This window comes from Loxodonta africana, chromosome 11, assembly GCF_030014295.1.
Source record: "Loxodonta africana isolate mLoxAfr1 chromosome 11, mLoxAfr1.hap2, whole genome shotgun sequence".
In the NCBI taxonomy this organism is placed as follows: Eukaryota; Metazoa; Chordata; class Mammalia; order Proboscidea; family Elephantidae; genus Loxodonta; species Loxodonta africana.
In genome coordinates, this window is record NC_087352.1 from 57,085,363 (window position 1) to 57,103,342 (window position 17,980).

General features: G+C 45.1%; 1 protein-coding gene across 1 annotated transcript in view; it reads left to right on the forward strand.

The window, feature by feature from the left end:
• Positions 1–836: 836 nt before the first annotated feature.
• MYO5B (myosin VB) overlaps positions 837–17,980 on the forward strand; it is a 398,883-nt gene continuing 381,739 nt past the window's right edge. The window contains exon 1 of the mRNA XM_010586735.3: positions 837–922. Coding sequence (XP_010585037.2) covers positions 896–922 — 27 coding nt within the window. The 5' untranslated portion in view covers positions 837–895. The remainder of the gene's footprint in view (positions 923–17,980) is intronic.

Below are 17,980 nucleotides of genomic sequence, written 5' to 3' on the forward strand. Positions count from 1 at the left end.
TGTGCAGCCATTCTCACCCTCCTTTTCCAAGTTGTTTCTCCCCCGTTAACATAAACTCACTGTCCCCTAAGTTTCTTATCTAATCTTTCGAGTTGCTGTTGTCAATTTAATCCCATATAGTTCTTAAAAGAGAGAACATAATTGGATTTTAATAATCAAAACATTGAATACAACCACATAAAAAACCCAGAGAAAAACGTATGGGGCCTTCAGCCATAACCATTTCTCCTTTTTGTTCCTCTTTCCCCCTCTCCGGTTACTTCCCCTCCACTTTCTTGTCTCCAGGGTATCCTTGCCCAACTCCAGGGGGCACAGCCGGGTGGAGGAGCGGTTGGCGCGGCAGGTGCCTTCCGGCGCGCACCTGTCCCCACGTGCGACCGGCGTCCAGCAGGGGGCGGCAGGCGCCGGCTGCCCGCACCCGCTCGTGTGCGGCCCCGCCCCCGGCCCGACGACCCGGTGGCTGGGTGGCGGAGGGCGCGCCCAGTGGGCAGCGCGGGGCTCCCAGGCGGCAGCGCCCGGGCAGCGGCTGTGACGCGTCCGCGCTCCCTGCCCGCTCGCTCGCTGCGCCCGCACCGCCTCCCCATACCTGAGCGGGGAGCGGCGCCGCGGCCTCCTCCCCGCCCGCCTGCTCGCCCGCCAGCGCGCAACTCCTACCGGCAGGCTTGCGCCGCCGCCGCCCAGGAGTAAAGGTCGGCCGGCGAGAGCGAAGCGGCAGGGCGCCGCCAGGAGGCGGCGGGGCAGGTGGGGAAGGGAAGAGGTAGGAGAAACTCTTGGCCGGCCAGGAAGATGGCGCCAGGCGGGCCGGCGGTGGACTGAAGCCGCCGGGGCAGCGAGGAGCGCCCGACGCGCCGGGCACGAGCGAGGGCCGTCCGGGGCCAGGCCCAGCCGCGGGGACATGTCGGTCAGCGAGCTCTACAGCAAGGTGAGTCGGGCCGCGCGCCACGGCCGGCGGGCGCAGGTGAGGCGGTGCCGGGGCGGGTCGCGGCTCCGGGGCCGGGGGCGCTCGGGTCGCCTCTCCTGCGGCGCCCTGCGGCGGGAGACCCGTCTCAGCGCCCTCAACTTCAGCTACCGGAGAAAGTTTGGCGGTTCCGGGAGCGCCCCGCACTGACCGCCGCGGCTCCGGGTCCTGCTTGTCAGCCCGGCGGCTCTGTCACTAGCCGGCACTGTGGCCCCTTTCCCACCGTCCTCCATCGCCTCCCCGCCCGGGCTCGACTCCTGCTGACCTTTCCGGACCGCGGGGCGTCCCGGCAGCTCCGAGCCGGGTGCGGGGACAGCACCCCAGTGGACCTCAGCCCTGGTGCTCTGCGGCGCCTCTGAGGCTGCTTTCTCCCGGGTCTACCTAGGAGGCGTAGCTCTGAACTTCGGGGGAGGGGGTGGGAGGGGTGTCCAGCACTTGGGGAGAGGGAAAAACTGGAGTTGGTGTGACAGCGCGGTGGCCGGAGGAGTCGGCAGTGGCTGAGAAGGAGGTGTCGAAGGTTTATTAGTAATCCAGGAAAGCGTATTCTTAATTGCTGGAGATGCGGGTTTTGAGGCGGCCCTTCTAGGTGGGTACCAAACGGCCCTCGGTTATTGAGGAGACGGGTCGGGTCCTGCTGAACAGGGAGGTGGGGTGGGGTTTCAGGTTGCCCTCAAGGTCAGAATGCATGTGCAGGGCTTGGTGCTTAGAGTCGCTAACAGGTGCGGCCCGGCCGGCGACGCCCGGGGCCCACGGCACATGCTGTGGTTCAAGTTAGGGCCCCGTCGCCGCTTTCCCGAGCGCCCGCTGCCGCGCTCCAGCCGCCTGGCTCTCTCCGGTTTCAACTTGGCACCGGAGTTGGGTGGGGGCGGTGCAGAGACCTTTAAGTACGTGCGTCTCTTCCACCTCTCTTTAAAAAGTAAGTTTGGCTATCCCGACACACTGTGTGCCTGCCTGCCTGTTCGTCTTCTTTGGCGTCCAGGACAGGTTTGACAATGGCTGTGCGCACGCCTTGGTGCAGAGCGGAGTGGGTGGGTGTGGGTGTGGGTGTGCGTTTCCTGGGACACCGGCGGTCTGGGCCAACAGGTCTGGGCGGGGGAGGAAGAGCTACTTCCGCATCCTCACCTGGCAGTCCGCACCTGACGATCACTCGCGGCTGTGCGGCTCTTGGGGGAGCCCTTCGGCTTGGTGGGCTGGCCACCCCACTCTGTCTGCTGAATTTTCTAATCTCTCTTTTTCATAGGGGGACGGGGCAGGCAAGGGGTGATGTTCTCGAGGAGGCCCCGAGGCTGTAACCTGGCTGGGGCGGAGCCGTAACTGCCTAGGACACCGGTTCCGCCCGCACCAAACTCCCCCTGGGTCCCCGGGCAGCGATCATGTCTGCCCCTCAGCGAGAGGGGAGGGTTCGAGATTCGAGCCAGGGGGCGAATCACCTGGCTGTCCTGCCTTTGGAGAAGCACCCCACCGCCTTTTACACAGGAGATCTTGGGAGGAGCCCTTCAGCTTTCAGCGCTTTCCCTGAAGCGGGTTATTGGAAACTGGGAGTGGAGGCTGGAAACAAGTGAGGCAGGGAAGAATCTGAACTGGAATGTTTAAAAAAGCCCTGAAGTTTTGTTACATTTAAGTGCAGGAAGGTACAGCTTGTAAAATGACTGACTCAACTGAATGTGCCTACAATGTATTAAAAAAGTCCTTTATCAGATAATAACTAACTGCTGTATTATATGAAGTTAATGGACACTTGAATAAGCTTTTAATTTTTGGAGCCCTAGTTACTCTGACCTCTAGGGTCCCTATGAGTCGGAATCGACTCGACGGCAGTGGGTTTATTTTTGTTTGTTTTTTTTTTAGTTGCTGTGAGTCAGAATCGACTGGATGGCAACTGGCTTTACTGGCGGTTTGGAAAAACAAGAATACTGGGTTGCCTTTAAAGTTTTCAGGGGGGGAAAATCTCAATTTTATTTGCAGTTAGAAATTAGTATATTACATGTTATTATTCTGTCACTACCAGTTGCCATCCAGTGGATTATGGCTCATGGTGACCCCATGTGTGTCAGAGCAGAACCGTGCTCCATAGGGTTTTAAATGACTGATTTTTTGGAAGTAGATTGCCAGGCGTTTCTTTCAAGGTGCATCTGGGTGGACTCCAACCTCCAACATTTCTGTTGGCAGCTGAGCGCTATTTGCAACACCCAATGACTCCTTGTTAATTATTAGGAATGATTAATTAGTGGTAGTCTGAAGTAAAGGGGTTTGTGTGGTTTGTCTGGAGTTATGTAGATATGGACAAAGCTGGTGTCACCAGGAAGATGTCTTGGAAGGGACACATAAGTAGCTTCAGTGGTGTGAGGATTTGGCATAATTTATCCAAAAAGACCGTTAAAGTTCTTCGCTAGGGTTGGGGGACTGCACCTCAATCTATTAATGGGTTTCTACTTCTCGGTCATTTCTAGGTTTTTGAATCTGAAACTGACATTTTCTGTGGCCAAGGTAGTAGCTTCCAGATTGTGTCTGAGCAGTTGCTGTTCCTTCTAGCAGAGCTGCACACATAAACTACTAGGAGAAGCAATTGCGTTGTTACCTCACCATGATCCACCCCCTTGCCAGGCTGGATTTCTCAGTGTGCATATGAATCATAAATTACACAGAGAAACCGTGCTGCTGCTCGGGTTCACTTTGTTTCTTAGAGGATTTGTTCACTTTGGTCTATTGGCAAAATAAGCTAATGTTCCTTTTTATTTTTAACCTGCCAGTGGGCTTTTCTAATGTGAACGCTGGATCCAGACACACACCGGAATGTATTATGCATGATGGAAATAATTACCCATTACGCCAACAGCATTTGTGTTTGGGAAAATTTTAAGTCTTTTATTGATCATTCCTATTGCTTTAGTGACATAGTTGGAAGGTGGTTGTTATTGGATATGAGGCATCTATTTTAAGCATATAAATTAGCCTGTAGTTATTAAAGTCGGGTAAGAACTTAGCATACTAGTCTATTCCAGTTATCGAAGAGAAGATTGTTTTCCCTCCCTCTAATTCACTGTTTTCTTGCTCTTCTGTTTCTCTGTCTCCTCTCTTCAACTGGAAGCACCTAGGCACTGTGGCTGTTTTTTGAGTTGGCTTTAGCCACTGGCAAAGGGCACTTTCCATTAACAAGGATGCTTCTGTTTTCAGAAGACCCAACACCTCATCCCTGAGAGATGGCTCTCTTAGGAGTGAGGTTTTAGATGGGGAAAGAGTCAGCACCAGATACTCTCAGGGTGAAGTCAAGGTGAGTCAGCCGCCTTTCCTTACCATTATCCACCCCACTTGCCAGGCCAGGTTTCTCAGTGTGCATATGAATCATAAAGTATGCGAGAAATCACGCCTGCTGCTCAAATTCACTTTGGACAAAAAATTTACTATTTCAAATAATGTGATTTTCAGTATGTGATGTTGATGCTAGCAAGCAGAATAACTGGGAGATCTCCAGACTGAGACCAGTGCCTTCAAATAGTCCTTTTTCCGGCTTGACTTTTAACTGATAGGTGGACACTTCACTGGTGGACACACTCTGTTTATGGCAGTTTTAAGCACAGGAACCTTTACTGAGGACACTGATGTGACACCAGTCCTTTGAAACCAGAACTCTTGTGCTTTTTGCCTGGTGCATCTAACTGTCCCTCACCTGTGCACCAGGTAATGCAGCTTTCTCTCAAATACCAGTCTGTAAGGTAGCAAGAGCCGCTTGTGCCCTCCACCACCATGGGGAGGACTGATGTTTCACCCTGTTACTGTTGGCTTCTGAGTGATGGATGTTCTTCTTTCGGAAAGTGGTGATGGTGTTAGAGAAAGACATGAGTACCTGATAAATGGTGGCAGGTGACATTAGTGCTCCTTGCAGGTCCCCTTTACCCTTTCCTACACACTGCCTCCCTGTGCCCTCACCCTCCACAGCCAGCACCTGTGCCCTTGTCACAGGCCCCCAGAGCTGTCTTTGCCTGTGTACACAGGGAGCCTGAAAATTACATCCTGCTCCTCCAAGGGTGGACCTTAAACAGTGGGAGTATAATTAATGTCAGCTTCTACGTGTCTCTACTCCCAGAGAAGGGGATACTTCTGAGGTGTGACCCACACTGTCTCCAGAGTTCTTTTGCAGGATTGAGCCAAAGTTATTCTCTTGGATTTTTTTCTCTCTGCTTGGATTTTGCTTACTATCACTCCTTTGCTTGGCTTTCTTGTACCACTTCCCCGCTCCCCAACTAGTCTTTCCTGGGAACACTTGGTAATAAGTCTGTTGAACGTGAATCCTCATTCTAGGATCTGTCTCTAGGATCATCTAAGATAACCCGTGGTGACTTGGCTGAGTGGGTGCTGAGAAGCTCCAGGGCTTTGGTTTCCACAGGACCCCAGCTGAGACTGGAGAGCTTGGAGCTTGTGTGCCCATTCCCACCTTCCTTCCCAGCTTTCTCCTCTGCCTTACCTATTGTTTTCCCTCTCTCATTCCTAGTTGCCCCTCCCTCTTCTCCCTTTTCTCAGGTGGGCCTGCAGACCCAACAGGCTCTTCTCGGTCCTGCTGGTGACCCCCAAAATTCCAAAGTTCACAAGAATGTTTGCATGTAAATTGTTATCGGATTTACATGGCATATTCTCGGACTGCCTGTAATCTTTTTGCCAACACTATGCGTTTAGCAGGTTCTTCCCCGCCCTTCCTTGTTGGTAGTTTGTTTTATTGTTGTAAAGATACATATAACACAACACTTGCCAATTCAGCATTTTTTAGGTGTACAACTTAGTGATATCAATTACATTCATGTCAATGACATCAACCGTTACTGTTAATCGATGCCAAATTTCCCATTACCTTGTTGGTAGACTTTATGTGATGTCACATCTCCCCAATTGGACTAAGCTCCTGGAGAGCAGAGGCCATGCCAAGCATTTTTGGAAACCTCCAGTGTGTTTAGCATTTTGCGTTATACTTAGGTAGTCATTTAGGAGATTGAGTCCTCTGATAATCTGAAAACCCCTGAAGTCCCGCTGGATCTGAACTTCTTGTAACAGTTTGCTGATACCAAGTGTATCCACTCACGCCTCTGGGGAAAGCTTGCTTTTTAGCTGGTAATTTCCTTAAGTACTTTCTTCTCCTAATATTTCATTAGCCACAGATGGGTGTTGTAGCTACCATGGAGTTGATTTCGAATCATGGCGACCTCATGTGTGCAGAGTAGAACTGCTCCATAGAGTTCTCAAGGTTGTGACCTTACGGAAGCCAATTGCCAGGCCTGTCTTCCCAGGCGTCTTTGGGAGGTTTCAAACTGCCAATCTTTTGCCTAGGTCAACTGCTTAGCCATTTGCACCACCCGGGGGCTCCATTAGCCAAAGGGGCTTTTTGGCACCTCCTGGAGTGATACTGCACTTGCTGTATTTTTATGCAAATAACTCATGGGTTGTACATTTTTTTTGCCAGCAGTGCAACACCCTTGCACATTTTTTCCTAGGCACACTGTGTGCATCCATATGTGTAGGCATGTTATTTGAGAAAATACATGGTACTTTGTTCAACAGAGAGATGACATTCTTGCTGGAGGGAGGGCTGAGGTCCCTCCAAGTGGAAAATCTGAATAGACATTCTAACTTCTGGAACATGTATTTATTTGTTTTTAATATTCTCAAGGTTTGTTCGTCTGTCTGTTCTGCAGTGGGGATCAGCTGTAAACTGTACTGCTTACAATATATAAGTCCAAGTACTGCCTCCCCTGGATGATAGTGTATTTGTCGCAATGTGTGCAGAATTGTCGAGGAAAGCCTGTATGAGTCTGAAATAGTCTGAAATAGCAGCTGACCTATGTTTTGTAATTTAGTAGGTTCCCAGGAACCACATCAAAAAGCAGACCGCCTTAAAACCGAACTAAGCCTGCGTGCACTGATGTTCTTGTCTGCAGAAATATGCTTTGCATCACCATAGGGAGAAAAAACCTAAAGACACAGAATTCAACAATACAGCATTATACGTGTGTCACGAGAGAAGTGCATTTTGTAGGTGCATCAGTCAGGTGGGCCGCAGTAGGGGGGAAAGGCTGCCCTTAGGGGCAGTGGGATGTGACAGGGCCTTGAAGAATGAAGAAGATTTGAGTAAGTGTAGGGACTGGGAGGAAGGGCACCGTCAGTGGGAGACAGTGGAATGAAGTTAAGCATGGGGAAAAGTATGAGCTGGGCATATTCACAGAAGTAACAGTAGCGACATTTTTTTGCCATAATTTTAGACTTATAGAAAAGTTACAAAAATAGCACAGAATTCTTGTGTATATTTACCCATATGCACATATATATATACCAGTCACCTTCGAGTCAGTTATGTCTCATGGAGACCACCCTAGGTGTGGGGCTTGGTTTCTTTATCTGAAAATTTAGGTTAGTACTTGCATCACGGTAAGGTTGTTGTAGGACTACCTGACATAATTAATGTATGTAAAGTGCCTGCCTAGTACAGGGCGTCCCTTGCTTGCTTCCCCTTCCGGGTAGCAGTTCTGGTGGCACTCAGTGTTTTCCTGCCTGGGGGCCTTTTCTCCTAACCTGCCCCAATAACCAATACCCCGCCCCAGTAACCAATACTCTTCCCCAGTAACCAATACCCCTCCCCAGTAACCAATATCCCTTATACCCAATGGCAGGGATGGCAGGGTTATTGGTTATAAGGGGACTTAGGGAGGGAGGAAGGGGAGGATTGCTGCAGGTACCAAACGTACAGCTTTCGAGTCAATTCCGACTCATTGCAATCCTATAGGACAGAGTAGAACCGCCCTACAGGGTTTCCAAGGCTGTAAATCTTTATGGAAGCAGACTGCCACATCTTTCTTCCACAGAGTAGCTGATGGGTTTGAACCACTGGCCTTTTGGTTAGCAGTCGCTGAGCGCTTTAACCACTGTGCCATTGTAGACAACCAAGCATGGGGAAAAAAAGGTCCCCTCTGCCCCCCTTTGGGAATGAATAAGAGCAGTTTGAAAGAAGTTTTAAATTTGAGATAGGTCTCTTAGCATAGCTTTAAAGGAAAATTAAAAAGCATTTTTCACAATGCTTCTTTTTTTTTTTTTCTTTCTGTTAATACAAATGATTATTGAAGCAATTCATACAGTGCAGGAAAAGAAAAGGGCCTGTACCTAATCCCATTCCCCAGAAACAGCTACTGCTAACCATGTACGCCTGTTCTCTAGACCTGTGCTGTCCAATGTGATAGCCACATGTGGCTATTGAAATGTGGCCGGTCCAAACTGGGATGGGCTGTTAAATGTAAAACACATGCCAGATTCCAAGACTTAGTAGGAAAGATGAATGTAAAATATATCATCACTCTTTTAAAATATTTTTATATTGATTATATGTTTAAATAAGACTTTTGTATATATGGGGCTAGCATATTTTATTACTTCATCTGTTTCTTCCAGAAAATTTAAAATTCCATCTGTGACTGGCATTTGTAGTTTGCATTGTATTTCTGTTGGGTAGTACTGCTTTAGATTTATACATAATGTATACTTAAAAAAATAAATGGGATCACACCATATACATTACTCTAATTCTGAATCTATGACGGTTATTTTCTTATAGTATGTAAAGGCAATTTTATCTTAGTGGCTGCACAGTGTAGCATTCATTATGTTTTTAATCATGTTTTTAACCGTTCCCATACTGATGCACATTCAGGTTCGTTCCAGTGTTTTGATATTGTGGAAAATGTGGCAGAACATCTTGGAACCTCACTCAATTATTTCCTTAGGATAAATTCCTAAAAGTGGAATTGCTGGCATGCACATTTGCAGTCTTCAAAGATATATGGCCAGTAGCCTCCGGAAAAGAACAGGTCTGTTTCTTCACCCCTGGCACTGGTCATTGCTCCTCATTTTAAACCTACCGTGGTAGAGTAGTGGTTAAGAGCAACGGCTGCTAACCAAAAGGTCGGCAATTTGAATCCACCAGGTGCTCCTTGGAAACCCTATGTGGCAGTTCTACTGTGACCTGTAGGGTTGCTATCTTAGTCATCTAGTGCTGCTACAACAGAAATACCGCAAGCGGATGGCTTCAAAAAAGAGATGTTTATTTTCTCACGGTCCAGTAAGCTACAAGTCCAAATTCAGGGTATCAGGTCCAGGGGAAGGCTTTCTCTCTGTGTCAGCTCTGTAGGAAGGTCTTTGTTACCAATTTCCACTTGGTCTAGGAGCTTCTCTGCACAGGAACCTCAGATCCAGAGGACGCGCTCTGCTCTCTTAGTGTTATGAAGTCCTCATGTCTGTCTACTCCTCTTTTATATCTCAAAAGAGATTGGTTTAAGGCACTATTTGATCTTGTAGATCTCTTCACTGTAACTGCCACTAGTCCACCTCATTAACATCATGATAGAATTTACAACACACAGGGAAATCACAACAGATGACAGAATGGTAGACAATCATACACTACTGGGAATCATGACCTAGTCAAGTTGACATGTTTTTTGGGGACACAATTCAATCCATGGCAGTTGCTATGAGTCAAAGTCAACTCGGCCACAAGTTTTTTTTTGGTTTTTATAGGGTCACTATAAGTCAGAGTTGACTCGACGGCAATCTTTTTTTTGATACTGAAAGTTACATGTATGTTTTAAAGATGTTGGAGGGCTGAGCATCTTTTAATATGCTTGGTATTCATATGTAGTTTTTTTTATATTTCCTATTTACATTAAAAGGCATTATTTAGACCCCAAATTCTCATAAAAAGACCAGACTTAATGGCCAAAATGGGACTAGAAGGATTGGTGGGGGGGGCATGGTCCCCAGACGTTCTGTTAGCCCAAGACAGGAACCATTCCCGGAGCCAACTCTTCAGACGGGTATTGGACTGGAGTATGGAATGGAGAATGGTACTGGTAAGGAGTGACCTTCTTGGGTCAAGTGGACATATGAGACTATGTGGGCATCTCCTATCTGGAGGGGAGATGGGAGGGCAGAGGGGGTCAGAGGCTGGACAAATGGACACGAGGAGAGAAAGTGGAGGAAGGAGAGCGCTGTCTCATTAGGGGGAGAGAATTAGGAGTATATAGCAAGGTATGTATAAATTTTTGTATGAGACTGACTTGATTTGTAGACTTTCACTTAAAGCACAATAAAAATTAATTAAAAAATTTGCATTAAAGTTTGGAATTGTTTGAAAAATTAAAAATGCTGCAACATACCATTTGTACTTTGTATTTTTATTTATGTTTATGTAGTGTTTATTTTTTGTTACATTATTTTTAAATTGTGTATGCCTATGCTATACTAGTCTAGAAGGGACATGGATATTGTTTGTAAGTAAATAAAAGTTATAAAAAAGGCAATTATTTATAACTTTTTACTTTAAGTGGTTATGTATTTAGAGCTAGGAAGGCATGGAAACCAGATTACTCCAGATAAAATGTCTCTTTGGCAGGTACTTCCCCCTCATTAGTCCTGAGCTTTCATTTCTCTAAGCTCTACAAGGAAAAACACGGATTATAATAGCTTTTGAACACTTTTTGTGCCTGGTGATTTCTAAGCACTGTGTATTAACTCATTTAACACTGACACTATGATGTAGGCACAACTTTCCTCCCCATTTACAATCGAGGAACTTGCTGAAAGTCATACTACTAGCAGGTAGCGGGGCTGGGAACCAGTCCCTGGCTGTCTAGCTTGAGAGCCCAGCTTCTAACCACTGACCTCTACTGCCTTCCATTAAGTACCTGCTCCATTAATGGTGGGTTTGAAACATTGTGCCAACATGCCCTTCGTCCCCAGCTCCCAGCAACAGAGAATCCGCTCAGATCAGGGGAGAAGAGGGGAAGGGATAGAGACTCCCAGGTGCAGAAAGAAGGGCAGGTGGACTCAGACTCTGTGCTGCTTTTCCTATTTAGAGTTGGCTGCTGGGCTTTCTTTGGTCACTAGCATACCTAGCCCCATGGGCATCCCGTTCCTCTTAAAGCTTAAAAATGTCCCAAGTATAGGTGAAACCCGTTTTTTTTTTTTTTTTTGGCTTTCTTTAGGCCAGATAGGCCCAAAAAAGAGGTTCACATCTTCAAACAACGTTGTCATCGTGTGCTGTCAAAATGATTCCGACTCAGTGGCCCTATATATTTTTTTTAATTGTGCTTTAGGTGAAGGCTTACAGCTCAAAGTTAATTTCTCATTCGAAAGTTTTATACACACGTTGTTTTATGACGTTGGTTACAATCCCCACAATGTAACAGCACACTCCCCCTGTCCACGCTGGGTTTCCTGTGTCCATTCATCCAGTGCCTGTTTCTTCTTGTCTTCTTGTCTTGTCTTTGGACAGGAGATGTCCATTTGGTCTCATATATTTGACTTTCCTCACGTGTATTTTTTTTTTTTTTTATAGGCCTGTGTTTAATCTTTGTTTGAAAAGTGGGCTTCCAGAATGGTTTCAGCTCCGGGTTAGCAGTGCGGCCAGGGGCCATAGTTTCAGGGTTTCCTTTTTTATGTGAATTTGAATCCTGTTCTACCTTTTTCTCTCGCTTTGTCCAGGACTCTCTGTTGTGGTTCTGTCAAGGTGGTCATTGTTGGTAGCTGGGCACCATCTATTTCTTCTGGTCTCAGGCTGGTGAGGTCTCTCGTTCATCTGGTCCTTTAGTCCTTTGGGTTAGTATTTTCATTGTGTCTTTGATTTTCTTCATTCTCCTTTGCTCTGGGTGGGGTGGTACCAATGGATGTATCTTAGATGGTGACTTGCAAGCTTTTAAATCCTAGATGCTACTCACCAAAGTGGGATGTAGAACATTTTCTTTATAAATTGTTATGCCAGTTGACCTAGATGTCCCCCAAGACTGTGGTCTCCAGGCCTCAGTCCCAGCTACTTGGTCCATTGAAGTGTTTGGATGTGTCTAGAAAACTTCTATGCTTTTGCTTTGGTTTAATTGTGCTGACTTCCCCTGTATTGTGTGTTGTCCTTTCCTTCACCAAAGTTGACACTTGTCTACTATCTAGTTAATGATTTCTCCTTCTGCCTTCCTCCCCACCCTCGTAACCATCAAAGAACACTTTTTTCTGCTTGTAAGCCTTTTCTTGAGTTCTTATAATAATGGCCTCATACAATATTTGTCCCTTTGTGACTGACTTATTTCACTCAGCATAATGCCCCTCAGATTCATCCATGTAGTGAGATGTTTTGTGGATTCATTGTTGTTCTTTATTGTTGCATAGTATTCCACTGTGTGTATGTACCATGATTTGTTTACCCATTCGTCTGTTGATGGACATTTAGGTTATTTCCATCTTTTTGCTGTTGGGAATGGTGTCGCAATGAACATGGGTGTGCATATATCTATTTGTGCAATGGCTTACTTCTCTAGGGTATATTCCTGAGAATGGGATTGCTGGATCGTATGGTATTTCTATTTCTAGCTTTTTAAGGAAGCACCATATCATTTTCCAAAGCGGTTGTATCATTTTGCAGTCCCACCAGCAGTGCATAAGAGTTCCAGTCTTCCCACAACCTCTGCAACATTTGCTATTTTGTATTTTTTTGATTAATGCCAGCATTGTTGGAGTGAGATGGTATCTCAATGTAGTTTTGATTTGCATTTCTCTAATGGCTAATTATTGTGAGCATTTCCTCACGTGTCTGTTAGCTGCCTGAATGTCTTCTTTAGTGAAGTGTCAGTTCATATCCTTTGCCCATTTTTTAATTGGATTATTTCTTTTCGTTTTTGCAGTATCTTGTAGATTTTAGAGATTAAGACCCTTATCAGATACGTTGTAGCCAAAAATTTTGCCCAGTTTGTGTGTTCTCATTTTAGTCTTTCGTTGAAGTCTTTGGATGAGCGTAAGTGTTTGATTTTTAGGAGCTCCCAGTTATCTAGTTTCTTTTCTGGTGTTTGTGCATTGTTACTTATGGTTTGTATACTATTTATGCCGTGTATTAGGGCTCATAGAGTGTTTTCTAGGCTGTAATCTTGACAGGAACAGATTGCCAGGTCTTTTCTCCCATGGAGCTGCTGGGTGGATTTGAACCGCCAACCTTTTGGTTAGCAACTGAACGCTTAATCTTTGTGCCACCAGGAATAGAGGTATGTGAAAATAAGATGTATATGAAACTCAAGTGTGGAATTAGTTATTTCTTTTTTTTCTTAATATACATTTTTAGAGCAATTTTAGGTTAACAGCAAAACTGTGCAGAAAGTATCCCCTGCATGCACTTTTATTAACATCTTGCATTCCTGTGAGACATTTGTTACAGTTGATGAACTAATATTGATACATTATTTTTGACTAAAGTCATAATTTACTTTAGGGTTCACTCTGTGTATTGTAAAAGGAATATCTGTTTTTGAAGTTTGATGTGAAACTTAACTTGACCAGTTCTAGTTTTTTGGTGGCTTTTTTTTTTTTTTTTTTTTGCAACCTTCACCAAACCGAAACCCATTGTCGTTAAGTTGATTCCGACTCATAGTGACCCTATAGGACAGAGTAGAACTGCCCCCATGGGGTTTCCAAGGAGCGTCTGGTAGAATCGGACTGCTGATCTTTTGGTTAGCAGCCATAACTCTTAACCACTGTGCCATCAGGGCTTTACAGTCTTCACCACTATTTCCAAAACATTTTCATTACCCCCAACAGAAACTCTGTACCCCTTGTGCGTTAACTCCCATTACCGACCCCATAGCCCCTGGTAACCACTAATCTGCTTTCTGTGTCTATCCATTTGCCTATTCTGAATATTTGATATAAATGGAATCATGCAATATTTGTCCTTTTGGGTCTGGCTTATTTCACTGAGCATAACGTTTTATAAGTAGCCCTAGAGGTGCCAGTGTTAAGAGCTTGGCTGTTAACCAAGAGATCAGCAGTTCGAACCTACCAGCAGCTCCTTGGAAACCCTATGGGGCAGTTTTACTCCGTCCTATAGGGTCACTATAAGTTGGAATCCACTGGAAGGCAGCTTTTTTTTTTTTTTTAATAATGTTTACAAAGTTCATTGATTCATGGCATTATCAATTTCATTTCTCTTTATGGCTGAATAATCCATTGTATGTATATACCACATTTTGTTTATCCATTTGTCTGTTGGTGGACATTTGAGTTGTTTCCATCTTTTGACTACTGTGAATAATGCTGCAGTGAGTGCTGGTGTACAAAATTGGTTCTGATGCTAAGACTCCAGAGCGCTGGTCTACTTTCCAGGCACTTTCCTTGGCCCTTTCTCCCTCTTAAAGCCCCGCAATGAGAAGCATCTTATTTCCTGCCGGGCTTGATGTCTATCAGCATTTTGTTCCCTTTCTGGGCTACTACCAGAGGACTAGGCATAAGTGTCTTGAAAGCCGTCCCCAATCTGCCCGGTTAGCCAAAGAGCTCCACCTTTATGGATGTTCCTTGCTCGCTGCCAATTGCACAAAGCAGTATTTGGTGGAAAATGAGCTTACCCTCCTCATTCATGTTGTCAGGCCAGGCTTCCTTCCCTAGTACCTGAGGAGAGAGCCCTGCAGAAGTATAGCCAGGACCAACATGGTTCCCTGCTATAATAACACTACGTGCTTATACAGCACCAAGAGGTTTGTCTGAGCACCTCAGGAACAACCCTCTAAGCAGGGATGTTTTAGGTTTGATGTGAGCAGGGAGTCTTCCACTTGTCTGGATTTTGGCATAGATAGGCACTGCTGATATCTTGTTAATTTTCTTGTGAGGATAATCAAATTTATGCATCTGAGCTTTAAGTTGATGGCTCATTATACCACGCTTAAAATATATTCACTGGCTGATAAGTTATTGCCCTCCTTTGGAAGATTCTAATAGTGGCACTGACCCCGCAGGCTCTTCTCTCACTTGCTGAATTTGAGGAGGAATGAAGAGGCCCATCCTGAAAGGTTCCTTAATCGTTTTCTCAGGGAGCTTTTGCCGTTACAAAACTCAAAGGTGCTGTGACCTGAAACCCCTAAGAGGAAGGAGAACCTCCAGATGCCTTCTGCATGGAATTCAAAGACATGACTTATAATCTATTCAGCACTAAGAAAGTTCAGGTCTCCTGGCTTAGAGACCAGCTTCCACAAGAAATAAAAGGATACTGGGCAATAGGATGCCAGTTGTATTCACATTATGACCTGGGTACTGTGCATCTTTGGGGAAGGATGAAAAGGTAAAATATCTGAATTAGTAAATTGTGCCACTCTCAACTATTTGCCTTATGCCTGTGGGCCACACTTTAGTCTCTGGTTCAACGTCTTTTGCTAACTGCCAACACAGACCCCAGCACAGCACCCCCAACCAAACAATGCATGCTCTGAACATGTTGACCTCATTTTATGTGATGCCCACCTTACCCATTCTACCTATTACCGTCAAGTCAATTCTGACTCATAAGGACCCTATGGGACAGAGTAGAACTGCTCCATAGGGTTTCCAAAGAGCGGCTGGTGGATTCGAACTGCTGATCTTTTAGTTAGCAGCCTAAGCTCTTAACCACTGCGCCACCAGGGCTCCATTTTAGGTATCATTTGAGGTGCATCAGAAGAATACATATAGAATACCATTTTTATAAATTTCTAAAACAAGCAAAATAAACAATATTGTTCAAAGATATACATGGGATAAAACAGGAAAAACAAGGAGATGGGAGGGGGGAAGGAAATGACTGAGAGTAGTAGTTAACCTGGGAGGAGTGGAGGTGGTGGGGGAGCAGGATTGGGAGCAGTGCTGGTCCCAGTCCAAGGTGGGTGGTGAGCTCACAGGTATTTTGTTTTATTCTGTGCTTCATATCTTACTCACATATCATGAAAAGGCAGTTCTGCTGTAAATATAACATAGGATGAAATTGCAAAGCCGAAGTTTAAAAAGCTTTATAACTATAGGTAATTTTGGACTCTCCATTTCACTACTTTTGTGTGTGTGTGCATGTTATTGAGTCAGTCTGCCTGCAAAATTGCTCTTATTGGAGATGGAGGTTGACTAATCTTATGCTCACATCCCTCACTGCTTCCATGATCAGGTTTGCGTACAGTAGGCATTCAGATATCATTGACTTGGTTTAATGTACACCTGAACTCCCCTGCTGTTTCCAGGCTAGGGCTCTTCAAGGCAAGGCCTTTTTTCACCAGGGAGCCACCTCACTGTAACATTTTTTGCTGCCACTTTGGCAAAGCTTTTGGCGTAAAATGCCCAGTGGAAAGCCCATCTGCTTCCTCTGGCTCTTGCCTAGATCTGTGGAATGTGAGCCCCTGTCAGAAGATAATTAAATGTTGTTTTTCTTTTTTATTACTGTGCCCAAAACCTTAGCACAAGGTGTGAATGTGGAATAACAGTGAAGTAACACTGGTTTGTGATTTGTGGATGTGAATGCTAATATAACTGCCTATTTTTAAATAAGCTAGTTCTATACATAAATTTGATGATACAGATTTATAGATAGATTTTACCCAATCTTCCTAAGGTTATTATGCATGTTAAAGGCACAGTGTCCTTTCATTTTTTTTCACCAGTTAACTCACAAGATTTTATTAGCAATATCATCAAGACTCAGGATTTTTTTATGATTTCCAAAAACCAAACCAAACCTGTTGCTTTTGTGTCACTTCCGACTCATAGCAACCCTATAGGACAGAGCACAACCGCCGTACAGAGTTTCCAAGGAACAGCTGGTGGATTCGAAGTGCTGGCCTTTCGGTTAGCAGCTGAGCTCTTAACCACTGCACCACCAGGGCTAGATGGGGGCAAATACGGCGCTGCATCATCCTTTATGTGAGATCTAGTTGCTTTCCGAAGAGATAGCAGTGAATCAGGGGAGAGTCCTGGGTAGAGAAACAGACTGGATCGCCTGCTTCAGTCTTCTCTCCCACAGGGGCTGTATAATATACTCATTGTGGTTTTCATCTGCAGACCGTCTCTAAAAGTCATTATTCACAAGTGTGTAAAGTACCTGCTAAATGCCAGGGATGTATGTTGTAGCTACTCTGTGAGGCTGAGAGGAAGAGCCTGACCCTGTAAAATAGTCATTTGAACTGGAGTTCATACAACCCAGTGGTTCGTTTGTTGTATGAATAAGCATTAAGGAGGTATTAGTACATTGAAAGGAGATAACTTGCTGTATCTGGTCTCATCATCAGATCTAATCACATTCTCAATTTGCCTATACTCCCTAACCACAGCTAATGTTTATTTGTAAAATAAGGCAAATGAGTATCTCCTAAGCCAGAAACCAGTGTTTCTTTGCTATTAAGCTGCTTGCTGTTTGTCATTTTACTGTGTTTATGTGTGTGTGACTACGAAACAAGCTGTGTCCACGAAAGTGATGAGAATGCCCTTAAATTGCAATCGATTTTATGACCACACGCCAGATCCTACACATCTGAAGGAAGGCGCTTTCCTCCAGGGAGGCCTCTTTGTGAGAGGTATGAGGATTATGTAGCTCATCGACACCTCTTCTGAAATGGGCTTCAGATCTCCTGATGCATCCTTTTGATTGCTCTCTGGGGTGGCAAAATCGTTGTGCCTGGACGGTAGGCTTTTCTGTTCTGGAGATAGCCAGAAGTTATTAAAAAAAAAAAACAAAACAAAAAAACTAAGCTGGTTGAGTAAGGTTAAGAGTCATCAGCTTATATTTCTGTTATAGGCAAAGCGTGACTTCCAGGTTCTGATTTGTTTTTTGTGGCTTCTGCTAGCTGCCATTCACAGGAAGAATCACAGCTGGGCTTTGAATGTTCTCAGTGTTCAGCAAGTATCGAGTCTCCCAGGCTCTCAGAGAAATACTCTTTGGATGTAGCAGTTCTGGTCAGTTTGGTCAAAAATTTAAAGACTCAGGAATATTATAGTTACTCTAATTTACAGTCCCACTTAAATATATATGTGTGTTAATATAATTAACTTAATACATGAGCGTGTAATTACCTCAATGCTATGACAAGTAAAATAGTGTTAATGAATATCTTAATGATTTAAAAATCAAATCTAAACCTAATCTGCCTAATTTTCTAAAATACTCCTTAGAAAGTAGATGGGAAGGATGTTCTTTGTACCCTCTCTTTCCCCTGCTATGCCCCAGGTAAT